Source organism: Nomascus leucogenys, chromosome 7b (genome assembly GCF_006542625.1).
Source record: "Nomascus leucogenys isolate Asia chromosome 7b, Asia_NLE_v1, whole genome shotgun sequence".
NCBI lineage: Eukaryota > Metazoa > Chordata > Mammalia > Primates > Hylobatidae > Nomascus > Nomascus leucogenys.
In genome coordinates, this window is record NC_044387.1 from 105374196 (window position 1) to 105388616 (window position 14421).

The 14421-nt window shown below is 45.0% G+C and overlaps 1 protein-coding gene across 1 annotated transcript; it reads left to right on the forward strand.

Moving 5' to 3' along the window:
- Window positions 1–411: 411 nt before the first annotated feature.
- Window positions 412–7583, forward strand: SLC25A4 (solute carrier family 25 member 4). The gene is made up of 4 exons (XM_030816387.1): window positions 412–675; window positions 1942–2428; window positions 2939–3079; window positions 3996–7583. Exons 1-4 carry the CDS (start codon window positions 565–567, stop codon window positions 4151–4153), a joined length of 897 nt encoding a protein of 298 aa, XP_030672247.1. The 5' UTR covers window positions 412–564; the 3' UTR covers window positions 4154–7583.
- Window positions 7584–14421: the final 6838 nt, after the last annotated feature.

Consider the following 14421-nt stretch of genomic DNA (forward strand, 5'->3'; position numbering starts at 1 on the left):
AGGCCCATATCCAGGCAGTGAGCTCTGGTGGGGGGCGCCTTTAGATGCAAAAGGGAGGAATCGGTTCGAAATCCCTGGGCCTGAGCGCGGCCCGTGCAGGCCGGAGGGTCAAGAACTCCCCACTGGCGGCAGCGGTCCGGTGTCTGCCCCGGCTTCGCCCCGGCCTAAGGCTGCCGGTGCTATAAATACGCGGCCCACATGCCGCGGTGACACGGTGTTCCCTGGGCTCGGCGGGACAGATAACATGAATGTGCCCTTTAAACGTCCCAAGTTGCAGGGACAGCCCCCGGCCCAGCCCCGCTCCCGGAAGCGCTTTCGCCCCCGATGCCCTCTGCAGCTGGGAGGAGGGGGCGCCCCGCACCTGCCCAGCCAATGCGCGGCGCGAGCGCCGGCTGCGACCCGCCTCCTCTCGCGAGAGCCCGGCGGGGATATAAGGGGGGGCTGCGGGCGAGGGGGCTGCCCCTTAGCGTCGCGCAGGGTCGGGGACTGCGCGGCGGTGCCAGGCCGGGCGTGGGCGAGAGCGCGAGCGGGCTGCCGGCGGGCTGAGAGCGTCGAGCTGTCACCATGGGTGATCACGCTTGGAGCTTCCTAAAGGACTTCCTGGCCGGGGGCGTAGCCGCTGCCGTCTCCAAGACAGCGGTCGCCCCCATCGAGAGGGTCAAACTGCTGCTGCAGGTGAGGACTGCGCGGTGCAAGGGGCGGGCGCAGGCGCAGCGGGCCGGGTGGGGCGCGCGATGCGGCGCGAGCTGCAGGGCGCGGGGCGCCGCGGAAAATCTGCTCCAGGCCACAGGCCCGGGCGCCCGCCCGCCCGCGGGGGAAGAAGGTGCCCTCTGCGTAGAGACAGGTCCAGCGTCAGTCGCAGATTCCTGGTGTCGGGTGGCGCCCGGCGTTCGGGTGTCTATATATGGAAACCCACCCGGAGCCGGTTTACGTGTGCCAGATCCTGCGCCCGTGACAGCACGGGCGTGCACTCAGGCCCGGAGGCACCTAGTGATTGCCAGTGTTTTTGGCACCGTCTTATGCGCACGCACCTTTACAATAAAAACATCAAAATAGCCATCACCCAAGAATTCCCTTGTCGTATCTCATGCATAATGCTGTATGTAGGCTGACGCCTTCATCTTTATGTAACCTCTGTGAGAGAGTTCTTCTTCTCCATTTTACAGATGAAGCTGAGGTTTTGAAATATTAAGAAACAATTTTCGGAATAAACTCAGATCATCCTGTCTCCAAATCTTTTCCTCCCCTACCTGGTCGCTGAATGGTTTATCATCCTCTCGTGTTTTCCTCCACCTGCCCAAAAGGTCAGGGCCCCTCAATGAGGAAGAGCCCAATTTGGGAGTCAAAATTACTAACAAAACCCCCACAAATTGTTCACAACAGCAGCAAACTCTCAATAATTGATTACTTGGATTATCTGCTTGAAAACTTTGGAGCCCTAATGTTTAGTGGATTTATTCTCCTTCCTCTGTTAGAGCATCTAGTAGAGATCCTCATCTCCAGGGTGATCAGAGTGACACTGAGAAATTGTCATTTTTGGCCATCATGTCTATTAAATCCAAAGCCCTTTGAAGCAGGGAGTGTTACTCATTTCCGTCCCCCAGTAAGCCCCTCATACAGTTCTCAAACCTAGGGAAAGTGAAATAAATAAATGGCTAGCTTTATACAATTCAATCACCTTTTCAGTTTATTTGGAGCGACACCTTTTCCCTCAAATACCCTAATAATTGAAGCAACATTGGGTTATTTAGGCTTGTTATCCAGTAACTAACATGGATAACAGTATCCATTTACACGTCCTCAGTATCCATTTGATTTCCTCATCCTTTTTTTCTTCAAAAAAAAAAAAAAAAAATCTAGGAAGTGCAAACCTTTTTTCTCCTGTCCTCTTCCCTTGTCTCTGCCTGCCTGTCGTCTGTCACCCACCCTCCCCTCCACCAGGTCCAGCATGCCAGCAAACAGATCAGTGCTGAGAAGCAGTACAAAGGGATCATTGATTGTGTGGTGAGAATCCCCAAGGAGCAGGGCTTCCTCTCCTTCTGGAGGGGTAATCTGGCCAACGTGATCCGTTACTTCCCCACCCAAGCTCTCAACTTCGCCTTCAAGGACAAGTACAAGCAGCTCTTCTTAGGGGGTGTGGATCGGCATAAGCAGTTCTGGCGCTACTTTGCTGGTAACCTGGCGTCCGGTGGGGCCGCTGGGGCCACCTCCCTTTGCTTTGTCTACCCGCTGGACTTTGCTAGGACCAGGTTGGCTGCCGACGTGGGCAAGGGCGCCGCCCAGCGTGAGTTCCATGGTCTGGGCGACTGTATCATCAAGATCTTCAAGTCTGATGGCCTGAGGGGGCTCTACCAGGGTTTCAACGTCTCTGTCCAAGGCATCATTATCTATAGAGCTGCCTACTTCGGAGTCTATGATACTGCCAAGGGTGAGAGAGGGGCATCAGGGGAGAAGGAGGGTGGTGTGGAAAGAGGACCCTACGGGATCTGTAACTCACAAAGGACTTGATATTTATTGATCTTGTTTTTTTCTAGTCTCTGGGGTAATTAAGGCTTCTGAATGAGGAGGTGGTGTGCATAAATTAATAGCTAAAGCATTCTTTGTGTCCTCTGCTGAAATAAACTCTGGCCTTTAGTTATTCAGAGAGGAGGAAAGGGGAGCCTGTCTCCCTCCAGACACAGCCATAGCAGTTACTGAGTTTAACTTGAAGCCACTTCCAATGCCCTGCAGACAAGCTGAGCACTGGCCCCTCGGGGTCCGGAGAGGGCAGCAGCCACCTTTGCTGTCTGCCTGGTCATATGTGAAGCACCTGCACAGGGGCGGGCTCCCCACAAGGTCAGAGCGTGGAGCTGGAGGTGCGGTGGGCTCTGTCCCTCCACCTGCTTTCTGCTGAGAACAGTCACTTCATAGCCGTTTGGCTTCTTGGCTCTGTCCACAGGGATGCTGCCTGACCCCAAGAACGTGCACATTTTTGTGAGCTGGATGATTGCCCAGAGTGTGACGGCAGTCGCAGGGCTGGTGTCCTACCCCTTTGACACTGTTCGTCGTAGGATGATGATGCAGTCCGGCCGGAAGGGGGGTAAGCTTGTGCTCTACTCGTCTAAACTTCTTTCTTTTTGCCCGAGGAGAACATTTTACAGTGCCCCTTTCGGTCTTCCTCACTGGAAATTAATTTTCAAAATTATTTGATAAGGACTCAGGGAAGAAAGATTGTATTAATTCCCCCTAACATTCTCAACTATCCTATTAGGGAAAAGTTTTTTCCATTTTATTAAAGAGATGATAAGAACATCAATAGTAAGATATTCAGATGTGAATTTAACTAGGTACCTAGCATTATAGAGACCCTAGGCCCTCTTCCCTTAGACCCTGGGTGCAGAAGCTAGGGAAAAGAAGTAGTTAGCTACTTCTTACAAAGAACTCTTGCTTCCCTCCTAGCTATAGGTGTTAGTGGGACGGGGTGTTTAGCTGGGTAGAGATGGCCTGAAGCAATCTGTTGTGCCAGAAAAAGTTTTGGCTTCTATAGATTGAACCATAGGAAATTGCCACTTTAAAAGTCAAAAGCAGTCCCATGTTAGCAGTTTCGTATATTTCAACTAATAGTTGCAGCCTTTTATTTTAACTGCATAACCTTGGGCAGCATCATCTGAGGCTAGGCCTCAGTTTGGTCCTCCATAAAAAAAGGTAACCACGTAGCATAGTACTCCTGCTCCCCTGCGCCCTTCTTGCTTCGCAGTTGGGCAGTCCATGAATTACTTGGTTAATTGCCCCAGTTCTTCACTGACCTTGAACTAATGGCATAGGAATGACAGGAGACCCAGCCTGCCAGTTAAGCAAGGAAGGAGATGTCCAGTGGAATGTTACATGGAGCTGGGACTCCATGCCCAGATGACCCTGATTTTATAAAACTGATAACAGTGTGTACAGATATGTTTCAGAGGAAAAGTCTCTTTCCTCCAGCGTTGTGGAGCCCTCACCAACATTTGTTTCCACAGCTGATATTATGTACACGGGGACAGTTGACTGCTGGAGGAAGATTGCCAAAGATGAAGGAGCCAAGGCCTTCTTCAAAGGTGCCTGGTCCAATGTGTTGAGAGGCATGGGCGGTGCTTTTGTATTGGTGTTGTATGATGAGATCAAAAAATATGTCTAATGTAATTAAAACACAAGTTCACAGATTTACAGTGAACTTGATCCACAAGTTCACAGATCCATTGTGTGGTTTAATCGACTATTCCTAGGGGAAGTAAAAAGATCTGGGATAAAACCAGACTAAAAGGAATACCTCAGAAAAGATGCTTCATTGAGTGTTCATTAAACCACACATGTATTTTGTATTTATTTTACATTTAAATTCCCACAGCAAATAGAAAATAATTTATCATACTTGTACAATTAACTGAAGAACTGATAAGAAATAACTGAATGTGAAACATCAATAAAGACCACTTAATGCACGCTTTCTATTTTATTGAACTCTTATTAACTGTAAAATGCATTTTTAAAAAATCAAAAATGCATATTTTCTAGCATGATTCATGTATCAGTCAGTGGCCAAGCTTCTAAATGCCAGATATTATATTGAGTATGTATTAATATGAGAACGTACAATGCTTAAAGTTCCGGTCGTCAAACTTAGGCAGGTCATATTCTATCTTATCCAGTGTTACTGTAGGCTAGAAAGTGATAATGGCTTTCATAATCCTGCCTTGTCTTAGGCACTTTCCTGCAGTCTTTAGAAATTCTGAGATTCTGCTGAAAGTTTTAAATCACAATCTGGAGGATTTTCCATGATCAGGAAGTGCTCTGTTTTCATCCCTTTAGGTAACTGTGACACCTAGAATTTTATGATAAGTAGAGAGTATTCATTGAAAGTCAAGGCCGGGTGCAGTGGCTCACACCTGTCATCCCAGCACTTTGGGAGGCAGAGGTGGGCATATCACTTCAGGCCAGGAGTTCGAGACCAGCCTGGCCAACCCAGCGAAACCCCATCTCTAATAAAAATACAAAAAATTAGCTGGGTGTGGTGGCGCACACCTGTAATCCCAACTACTCGGGAGGCTGAGGCATCAGAATTACTTGAACCCGAGAGGCAGAGGTTGCAGTGAGCTGAGATGGCACGCCACCACATCCATCCTAAGTGACAGGGCAAGATCCTGTCTCAAAAAAAAAAAAAAAAAAAAAAATCAGTTGTTTTAGTTCTGGCCACTATAACAAAGTACTGTAGACTGATGGCTTATAAGCAACAGAAACTTATTTCTCAGTTCTGTAGGCTGGAGGTCCAAGATCAAGGTGACACTGTGGTCAGGTTCTGATGAGGGCCCTCTTCTGGGTTGTAAACTACCGACTTCTTGTATCCTTACATGGCAGAAACAGAGCGACAGAGCTCTCTGTAGTCCCTTTTATAAGCTCACTAATCCCATACATGAGGGCTCTACCCTCATGACCCAATTACCTCCCAAATGCCACTCCTCCAAACACCACCACTTTGGGGGTTAAGATTTCAACAAATGAATTTTGAAGGGACACAAACATTCAGTGCATAGCATCAGTTATCAAGCTAGTATTTAATACCTCTTAGGTCCCGTGGAAGGGAAAAAAGATAGGAACCTGCCCTGAACGATGCTTAAGTTGGGGAGAAAAGGTGAAATGCCATTGTTAGATAATTTGTTGAAGACAATACATCTTGCTTGAGAAAGAATAGAAGGGAAACGAAATGGGGGGAGGGAGTGGTAGGAGATGGAGACTTTGAAAGAAAATAACCAGATTTAGAAAGATGGGTCTAGAAAGCATCCTCCAGGACGCCTGTAACAATTACCAAGACCTACAGGAAGTCAGTTTTGGATTCGCCCCTCTGAGATTCGTGAGCCAGAGGAAAATACTTAGAATATCAGGTTGGAAACTTCACACTTTGGGACCAGGAAAAGACCAAGCAGTTGCTCTAGTCTCCCGGATGGTGACTAATCTGGAGGAAGCAAGTCCCTGTATCCGTGGCAAAGCTTGAAAGGCAGGCAGATGTCTTCTCTGTGTTTTCTAACAGGTGGTTGGGTGGTGGGGGTTGGTCTCTGTACCTCCTGTTCTTTACTTTGCTTACCAAGCGCTTCCACCGACTCACTCCTGCCTCCCCAGCTAAAAATTGGCTGTGTTGATTTTACCACAGTTACCAAGGTCTGAGTTTTATAAAATCCAGGATCACATCTGACCTCACCTGGTAGATATCTAGGCCAATAAAGTCTGAAGGGCTAAAAGGAAGGCACCTCTCCAGCCTGTCTCCTCGAGGCCAGGTAGCACATGTGCAGTTAGAGGCCTCCTGGATCCATTGTCCTCCTGTTGCTTTTCATTCTAAGGATAATATGAGTGATCCAAATTCTATTGCTGATAGGGAATAAAAGCAGGGCAGGCTAGTAGTAGGCAAGTACTTTGATGGAGCGTGTCTCAAAGCGGGGCCCAAGTTTAGGAGGAGGAAGACCTGACACAATGAATGAACAGTGCGTCCTCCCAACCCAACCAAGAAGTGTAACTGTGTTCTGTCTTTAACCCTGGCATGGAATGGGGAGGGAAGAGGCATGGACAGTTATTACGTAGGGCACATTATCTACATTCTACATGTGACCCAGGTGTCAGCCCTCCCGCTTCCTGCTAAGGTTACCTCTAATGCACGTTGCCCCAGGCCCTGCTGAGCCAGTTCCTCACCGCAGCTACTTCACTCACCATGAATTCCTAGAACCCTCAGCCTCTGACAGAGTGCTGGGATCTGGCGGGAGAACAGGCAGTACTTCCCTCACTAACCTACCCTCACGCCATACCATCATCGTGCAAAGCTGCGTCATGCTGGAAGGTCTGGTTTACGTAAAAGTGACAACTTGGAATTGAGCGTCCGACTCTCAGGTACCCGCCCCAGGCCTTTCTCATCAGCCCCATTTCCCACACAGCTGTCTCCTAGGCGCAGCCCTCCTTCACCACCACCACCACCACCAACCCCAGTCATCTTTAGGTATTTTCTCCCCTAAAGCCTCACCTCTTGGCATCTTAAATCTTTTTAAGACCTTATTTTGTATTTTAAATATATGAGAAAAATTATGGAGGATGATACAAGATGAGTGAGTCCATAATGGTAATAATTGGACACCAAAAACAATGAAAACTTGTCTCAAGTATTTGTGTTGAAATCTCAATTAACTGGGCGACTGCTCCCGTTCCATTTTATTCTGTAAAATACGTGGCATCCTTCGTGTTGAGGCGGCATTTACTAAACACCCCCAAGGTGCAAGCCTGCAAGGAATCAAGCGCTGCAAGGAGAGCTTATCTTCCACACCTGGCACAGTGCCCAGGACAGAGAAGGTGTTTAGCAAGTTTCTGTTGAATGTAAGAATGAGCGAGAATTTTTAGAATGCATCTAAAAAGCACAGGGAACCTACAAAATACTTGGGAAAGGGTTTCAACAGTTCGGGTGAAATCTTGAACACGCAGAGCACCGTGGGGGTGGCCGGACAGGCTTGTTGGAGTCGTATAATGCAATGAATAAAAACTTACGGCTGCCTTAAATGCAAATTTCAAGCTCTTTAATAAAATTTAACAAAGTCTACCGTGTCATAAATTCTTTGCTTTTCTGCTCCTCCTGAATATCAGAGATTTTATCAATCTGCAATAAAGTACAGTTGATCTCATTCACAGATTACATATCTGTAAACTGGCTTCACTGCCAAACTTTATTTGTAACCACTTTAAGGTCCTCGGACACACACAGAGCGATGACAGACGCAAGTTGCCTGACACACGTCCCTAGTTGCAGTGGAACAAGGTGACACCCTGCCTTTTCATTTCGGCCTCATCCTGTAAACAAGCATCCTGTTCATGTGTTTACTTTGTGCTACAGTAATTCTGCTGTTTAAAAAGTCCCCCAAGCTTTGTGCAGTGGCCAATGCAGTTTATCCAAGGCACCATCATTGCCAATTAACATGGCCCCCAAGCAGAGTGCTATTCCTCAGCACAGGAGGGCCAAGACCTGCCTTGTGGAAAATACATGTGTCAGATCAGCTGTCTTCAGGCCTGGGCCGTGAGCTCAGTGTTAATGATCAGCAATATATATTAAATAAGGTGTCTTTAAGTATAAACACATAAAACAAGGTCATGTATGATTTTTGTGACTAGCGGCTCATGGGAACCTAAACTTGTATTTCCCCTTGGCAAAATGTTTCAGTGTTTGCCTCAACTTTGTAGTATATAACTTCCGTGAATAATGGGAATCAGCTGTCTTACCATTTTTGAAGTCATAAACATTACAGAAAGATCACCAGCCAGGCACGGCGACTCGCCCGTAATCCCAGCACTCTGGGAGGCTGAGGTGGGAGGTTCACTTGAGCCCAGAAGCTCAAGACCAGCCTGGGCAACATAAGGAGACCTTGTCTCTACAAAAAATAAAAAATTAGGTGGGTGTGGTGATGCACACCTGTAGTCTTAGCTACTCAGGAGGCTGAGGAGGGAGGCTGCAGTGAGCTATGATTGTACCACTGATTTCCAGCCTGGGTGACAGGGTGAGATCTGTCCCTAAACAACAACAACAACAAAATACCTATAACATGTCTCACATAAAACATCTTGTATGTAATTTTTGTGTGTTCTACATAGTCATTTTAATTTTCACAGCCCTTTAAAGATTAGATGAGTTTAGTTTTGCCATTTTTGCAGTCACAAATGAATCACACATATTGAGTGACACCCATGTATGGCTTCCCATCAGCCTGAATGCCGTAACCAGTGCAAAAGCTTCATATGGTCCTTGCTCTCAGGGGCTTTCTTTTAATTTATTAGGGAAGTAAAACAGACTAAAAATATGTGAGACGTGACGTAAGTAACAAACCACATAACGTATAATCTTAAGTCAGTGTTTCATCAGCTTTTTCTAGCTAAAAGCTTATTTTAGTAATGCAAATGTGATGAAGGCATGGATTAGAATGATGGCAGTGAAAATGAGTAATGTGTTTTGAAGAACAGACAGGACATGATACAGACATTGAAGAAAAATGTTAATCAGGCCGGGTGCGATGGCTCACACCTGTAATCCCAGCACTTTGGGAGGCCGAGGCGGGCGGATCACAAGGTCAGGAGTCGAGACCATCCTGGCCAACATGGTGAAACCCCGTCTCTACTAAAAATACAGAAATTAGCTGGGCGTGGTGATGGGCACCTGTAGTCCCAGCAACTCGGGAGGCTGAGGCAGGAGAATCGCTTGAAACTGGGAGGCGGAGGTTGCAGTGAGCTGAGATCGCACCACTGCACTCCGGCCTGGCGACAGAGCAAGACTCCATCTAAAGCAAAAAAAAAGTGTTAAATCAGTGAGAATGCCAAGGTTTTATGCCTTCGTGTTTGAGGGAAAAATAACAATATGTTCACTGCAACTGAAGTCAAGAGGCAGCACTTGGGAAAAACAATTTTCATTCTTGATCCCTAACCCAAAAATCTGAAAACCAAAATGGTCTAAAATCCAAAACTTTTTGAGCACTGACATAGTGCCACAGGTAGAAAATTCCACACTTGACCTTGTGATGGGTCACAGTCAAAACTTTATTTCATGCACGCAATTATTAAAAATACTCTATTAACTACCTTCAGGCTATGTGTATACTGTGCATATGAAACATAAATGAATTCCATGTTTAGACTTGGGTCCCATCCCCAAGGCATTTCATTATGCATATGCACATATTCCAAAATCTGAAAATATTGAAAATCCAAAAAGCTTCTGTCTCAAAAAAAAAAAAAAAAAAAAGAGGAAAGTTCATAGTGCTAAATGCCTTCATCGAGAAGTTAGATCTCAAATTAACAATCTAACTTTGCATCTAAAGGATCTAGGGGGGAAAAAAAGAAAATCCCAAAGCTAGCAGAAGAAAATAATAACTAAAATTAGAGAAGCACTAAATAATAACTAAAATTAGAGAATGAAATTGAGACAAAAATCCATACAAAAGCTGGGTACAGTGGCTCCCACCTGTAATCCCAGCACTTTGGGAGGCCAACACCGTAGATCACTTGAGGCTAGAAGTTTGAGACTAGCCTGGCCAACATGGCGAAAACCCATCTCTACTAAAATACAAAAATCATCCTGGCATGGTGGCGTGCATCTGTAGTCCCAGCTACTTGGGAGGCTGAGGAGGGAGGATTGCTTGAGCCTGGGAGGCAGAAGTTGCAGTGAGACGAGATTGCGCCATTGCACTCCAGCCTGGGGGACAGAGAGAGACCCTGTCTCAAAAAACAAAACAAAACAAAACAAAACCCATACAAAAGATCAGTGAAACCAAGAGTTCTTCGAAAAACATAAACAAGATTAATAGACTGCTAGCTAGATTAACAAAGAAGGAAGATCCGAGTAAGTATAATCAGAAATGACAAAGGTGACGTTACAACTCATCCCACGGAAATACAAAAGATCCTCAGAGAATACTGTGAGCAACTATGCACACAAAATTTAAAATCTAGAGGAAATGGATAAATTCTTGGAAACACACAATCTCCCAAGATTGAATCAGGAAGAGGCTGAAACCTTGAACAGACCAATATCAAGCTCTGAAATAGAATCCGTTACCAAAAATAAAAACTCAAAAAAAGCCCTGCAAAAGATGTATTCACAGCCAAATTCTACCAGATATACAAAAAAGAACTAGTACTAATCCTGCTGGAACTATTCCAAAAAAAAAATCAAGGAGGAAGGGATCCTCCGCAACTCATTCTATCAGGCATCAGCCTGATACCAAAATCTGGCAGAGATACAACCAAAAAAGGAATCTTCAGGCCAATATCCCTGATAAGCACAGATGCAAACATTCTCAACAAAATACTAGCAAACTGAATCCAATAGCACATCAAAAAGTTAATTCACCAGGATCAAGCAGGCTTTATTCCTAGGATGCAAGGCTGGTTCAACATATGTAAATCAATAAATGTGATTTACCACATAAACAGAATTAAAAGGAAAAACCGTATGATCATCTCAATAGACACAGGAGAAGCTTTTGGTAAAATCCAACATCCCTTCATGATTTAAAAAACCCTCAATAGACTAGGCATCAAAGGAACATACATCAAAATAATAAGAGCCCTCAATGATGAACCTACAGCTGACATCATACTGAACAAGCAAAAGCTGGAAGCATTCCCCTTGAGAACTGAAAGAAGACAAGGATGCCTGCCCTCACCACTCCTATTCAACAGAATATTAGAAGTCCTGGCCAGAGCAATAAAAGGCATCCAACAGGAAAATCAAACTATCTCTCTCTCTCTCTCTATTTTATTTTGATTTTTATTTTATTTTTTAGATGTAGTCTTGCTCTGTTGCCCAGGCTGCTGGAGTGCAGTAGCGCTATCTTGGTTCATTGCAACCTCTGCCTCCCAGGTTCAAGTGATTCTCCTGCCTCTGCCTCCCAAGTAGCTGGGACTACAGGCACGTGCCACCATGCCCGGCTAATTTTTTGTATTTTTAGTAGTGACAGCGTTTCACTGTGTTAGCCAGGATGGTCTTGATCTCCTGAACTCGGAATCTGCCTGCCTCAGCCTCCCAAAGTGCTGGGATTACAGGCATGAGCCACCGTGCCTGGCCAAACTATCTCTCTTTACTGACAATATGATTCTATACCTAGAAAACCCTAATGACTTTGCCAAAAGGCTACTAGAACTGATGAACAATTTTAATACGATTTCAAGATACAAAATCAACGTACAAATATAAAAATCAGTAACATTTCTATACACCAGTAACATCTGGGCTGACGGGCAAATCCAGAACACAATCCCATTTATTATAGCCACAAAGAAAATGAAATACTTGGGAATACAGCTAACCAAAGAGGTGAAAGATCTCTAGAAGAACTATGAAACACTGCTGAAGGAAATCAGACATGACAAAATTAAATGAAAAATGTTCCATGCTCATGGATTGAAAGATGTTAAAATGGCCAGGCTGCCCAAAGGAATTTACAGACCCAACACTATTTCTATCAAACTACCAACATCATTCTTCATGGAATTAGAAAAAAAAACCATTCTAAAATTCATATGAAAGCAAAAAAGCCAAAATAGTATGGTACTGGTACCAAAACAGAGTAGAATAGAACGGAACAGAAGAGAAAACTCAGAAATAAAGCTTCACACCTACAGCCATCTCATCTTCGACAAGGCCATCACCAACAAGCAGTGGGAAAAGGATTCCCTATTAAGGAAATGGTGCCGGGATGACTAGCTGGCCATATGCAGAAGATTGAAACCAGACCCGTACCTTTCACCATGTACAAAAATTAACTCAAGATGGATTCGATATTTAAATGTATGACCTCAAACTATAAAAATCCCAGAAGAGGCCAGGCGCAATGGCTCACACCTGTAATCCCAGCACTTTGGAAGGCTGAGGCGGGTGGATCACTTGAGGTCAGGAATTCAAGACCAGCCTGGCCAACATAGTGAAACTCTACTGAAAATATAAAAATTAGCCGGGTGTGGTGGCTCCCTACTCAGGAGGCTGAGGCAGGAGAATCGCTTGAACCAGGGAGGCAGAGGTTGCAGTGAGCCACTGCACTCTAGCCTAGGTGACAGAGCCAGACTCTGTCTCAAGGGAAAAAAAAAAAAATCCTAGAGAAAAACCTAGCAAATACCCCTCTAAACATCGGCTTTGGCAATGAATTTTTGGCTAAGTCCTCAAAAGCAACCGCAACAAAACAAAAATTGGCATGTGTGACCTCACTATACTGAGGAGCTTCTGCACAGCACAAGCAACTGTCAACAAACTTACAGAAACGGAGAAAATATTCACAAACTATGCTTCTGACAAAGGACTAACATCCAGAATCTATAAGGAACTTAAATCAACAAGCAAAAAATAATCCCATTAAAAAATAGGCAAAATCAGCCGGGTGTGGTGGCTCAAGCCTGTGATACCAGCACTTTGGGAGGCCAAGGTGGGCAGATCACGAGGCCAGGAGATCGAGACCATCCTGGCCAACGTGGTGAAACCCCACCTCTACTAAAAATATAAAAATTAGCTGGGAGTGGTGGCACACGGCTGTAGTCCCAGCTACTCAGGAGGCTGAGGCAGGAGAATCGCTTGAACCCAGAAGAGGAGGCTGCAGTGAGCCGAGATCGCACCATTGCACTCCAGACTGGGCAACAGAGCAAAACTCTGTCTCAAAAAAAAAAAAAAAAAAAAAAAAAAGGCAAAATGGTCAGACACAGTGGCTCATACCTGTAATCCCAGCACTTTGGGAGGCCAAGGCAGGCAGATCACTTGAGGTCAGGAGTTTGAGACCAGCCGGGCCAACATGGTGAAACCCCGTCTCTACTAAAAATACAAAAATTAGCTGGGCATGGTGGTGCAGACCTGTATTCCCAGCTACTTGGGAGGCTGAGGCAGGTGAATTGCTTGAACCCGAGAGGAGGAGGTTGCAGTGAGCTGAGATTGCACCACTGCACTCCAGTGCAGAGCACTGGGCCACAGAGCAAGACGCCGTCCTAAAAAAAAATGGGCAAAGGAGATGAACAGACACTTCTCAAAAGATACATAAGTGGTTGAGAAACATGAAAAAATGTTCATTGTCACTATTAGAGAAATGCAAATCAAAACCACAATGAGATACTATCTCAAAGCAGTCAGAATGGCTATTATAAAAAGTCAAGAAACAACAGATGTTGAAGAGGCTGTGGAGAAAAGGGAATGCTTATACCTGTTGATGGGAATGTAAATTAGTTCAGCCACTGCAGAAAGCAGTTTGGAGATTCCTCAAAAAACTTAAGACAGAGCTACCATTTGACCCAGCTATCCCATTACTGGGTATATACCCAACGGAAAATAGAGCCTTATTCCAAAAAGACACATGCAATTGTATGTTCATCTCCATGCTATTCACAATAGCAAAGACATGGAATCAACCTAGGTGCCCTTCAGTGGTGACTGGATAAAGAAAATGTGGTACATGTGCACCAAGAAATATGACGCAGCCATAAAAAGAATGAAATCATGTCCTTTGCAGCAACATGGATGGAGCTGGAGGCCATAATCCTAAGCAAATTAATGCAGAAACGGAAAATAAAATACTGCAGATTCTCATTTATAAGTAGAAGCTAAACACTGAGCATGCATGGACACGAACATGGGAACAGACACTGTGGACTACTCGACAGGGAAGGGAAGGAATGGGACGTGGCTGCAAAACTACCTGTTGGATACTATGCTCATTGCCTGGGTACAATATACCCAAGTAACAAACCTGCATATGTGCCCTCTATATCCAAAATAAAAGTTGAAAAATTTTTTTTAAATGTTCTATTAGTCAAAATAATAAAATTAAAATCATAATGAGATATATTAAATATCCACTTGAATAGTTAAAACTTTAAAAAAATGACGGAAAGGCCAGTTGCAGTGGCTCACATATGGAA

Coding starts and splice junctions, on each gene's coding strand:
- SLC25A4 (XM_030816387.1), top strand. CDS start 565: ATGGGTGATCACGCTTGGAGCTTCCTAAAGGACTTCCTGGCCGGGGGC. Junction 676..1,941: donor GGGTCAAACTGCTGCTGCAG/GTGAGGACTGCG, acceptor CCCCTCCACCAG/GTCCAGCATGCCAGCAAACA. Junction 3,080..3,995: donor GCAGTCCGGCCGGAAGGGGG/GTAAGCTTGTGC, acceptor TTGTTTCCACAG/CTGATATTATGTACACGGGG.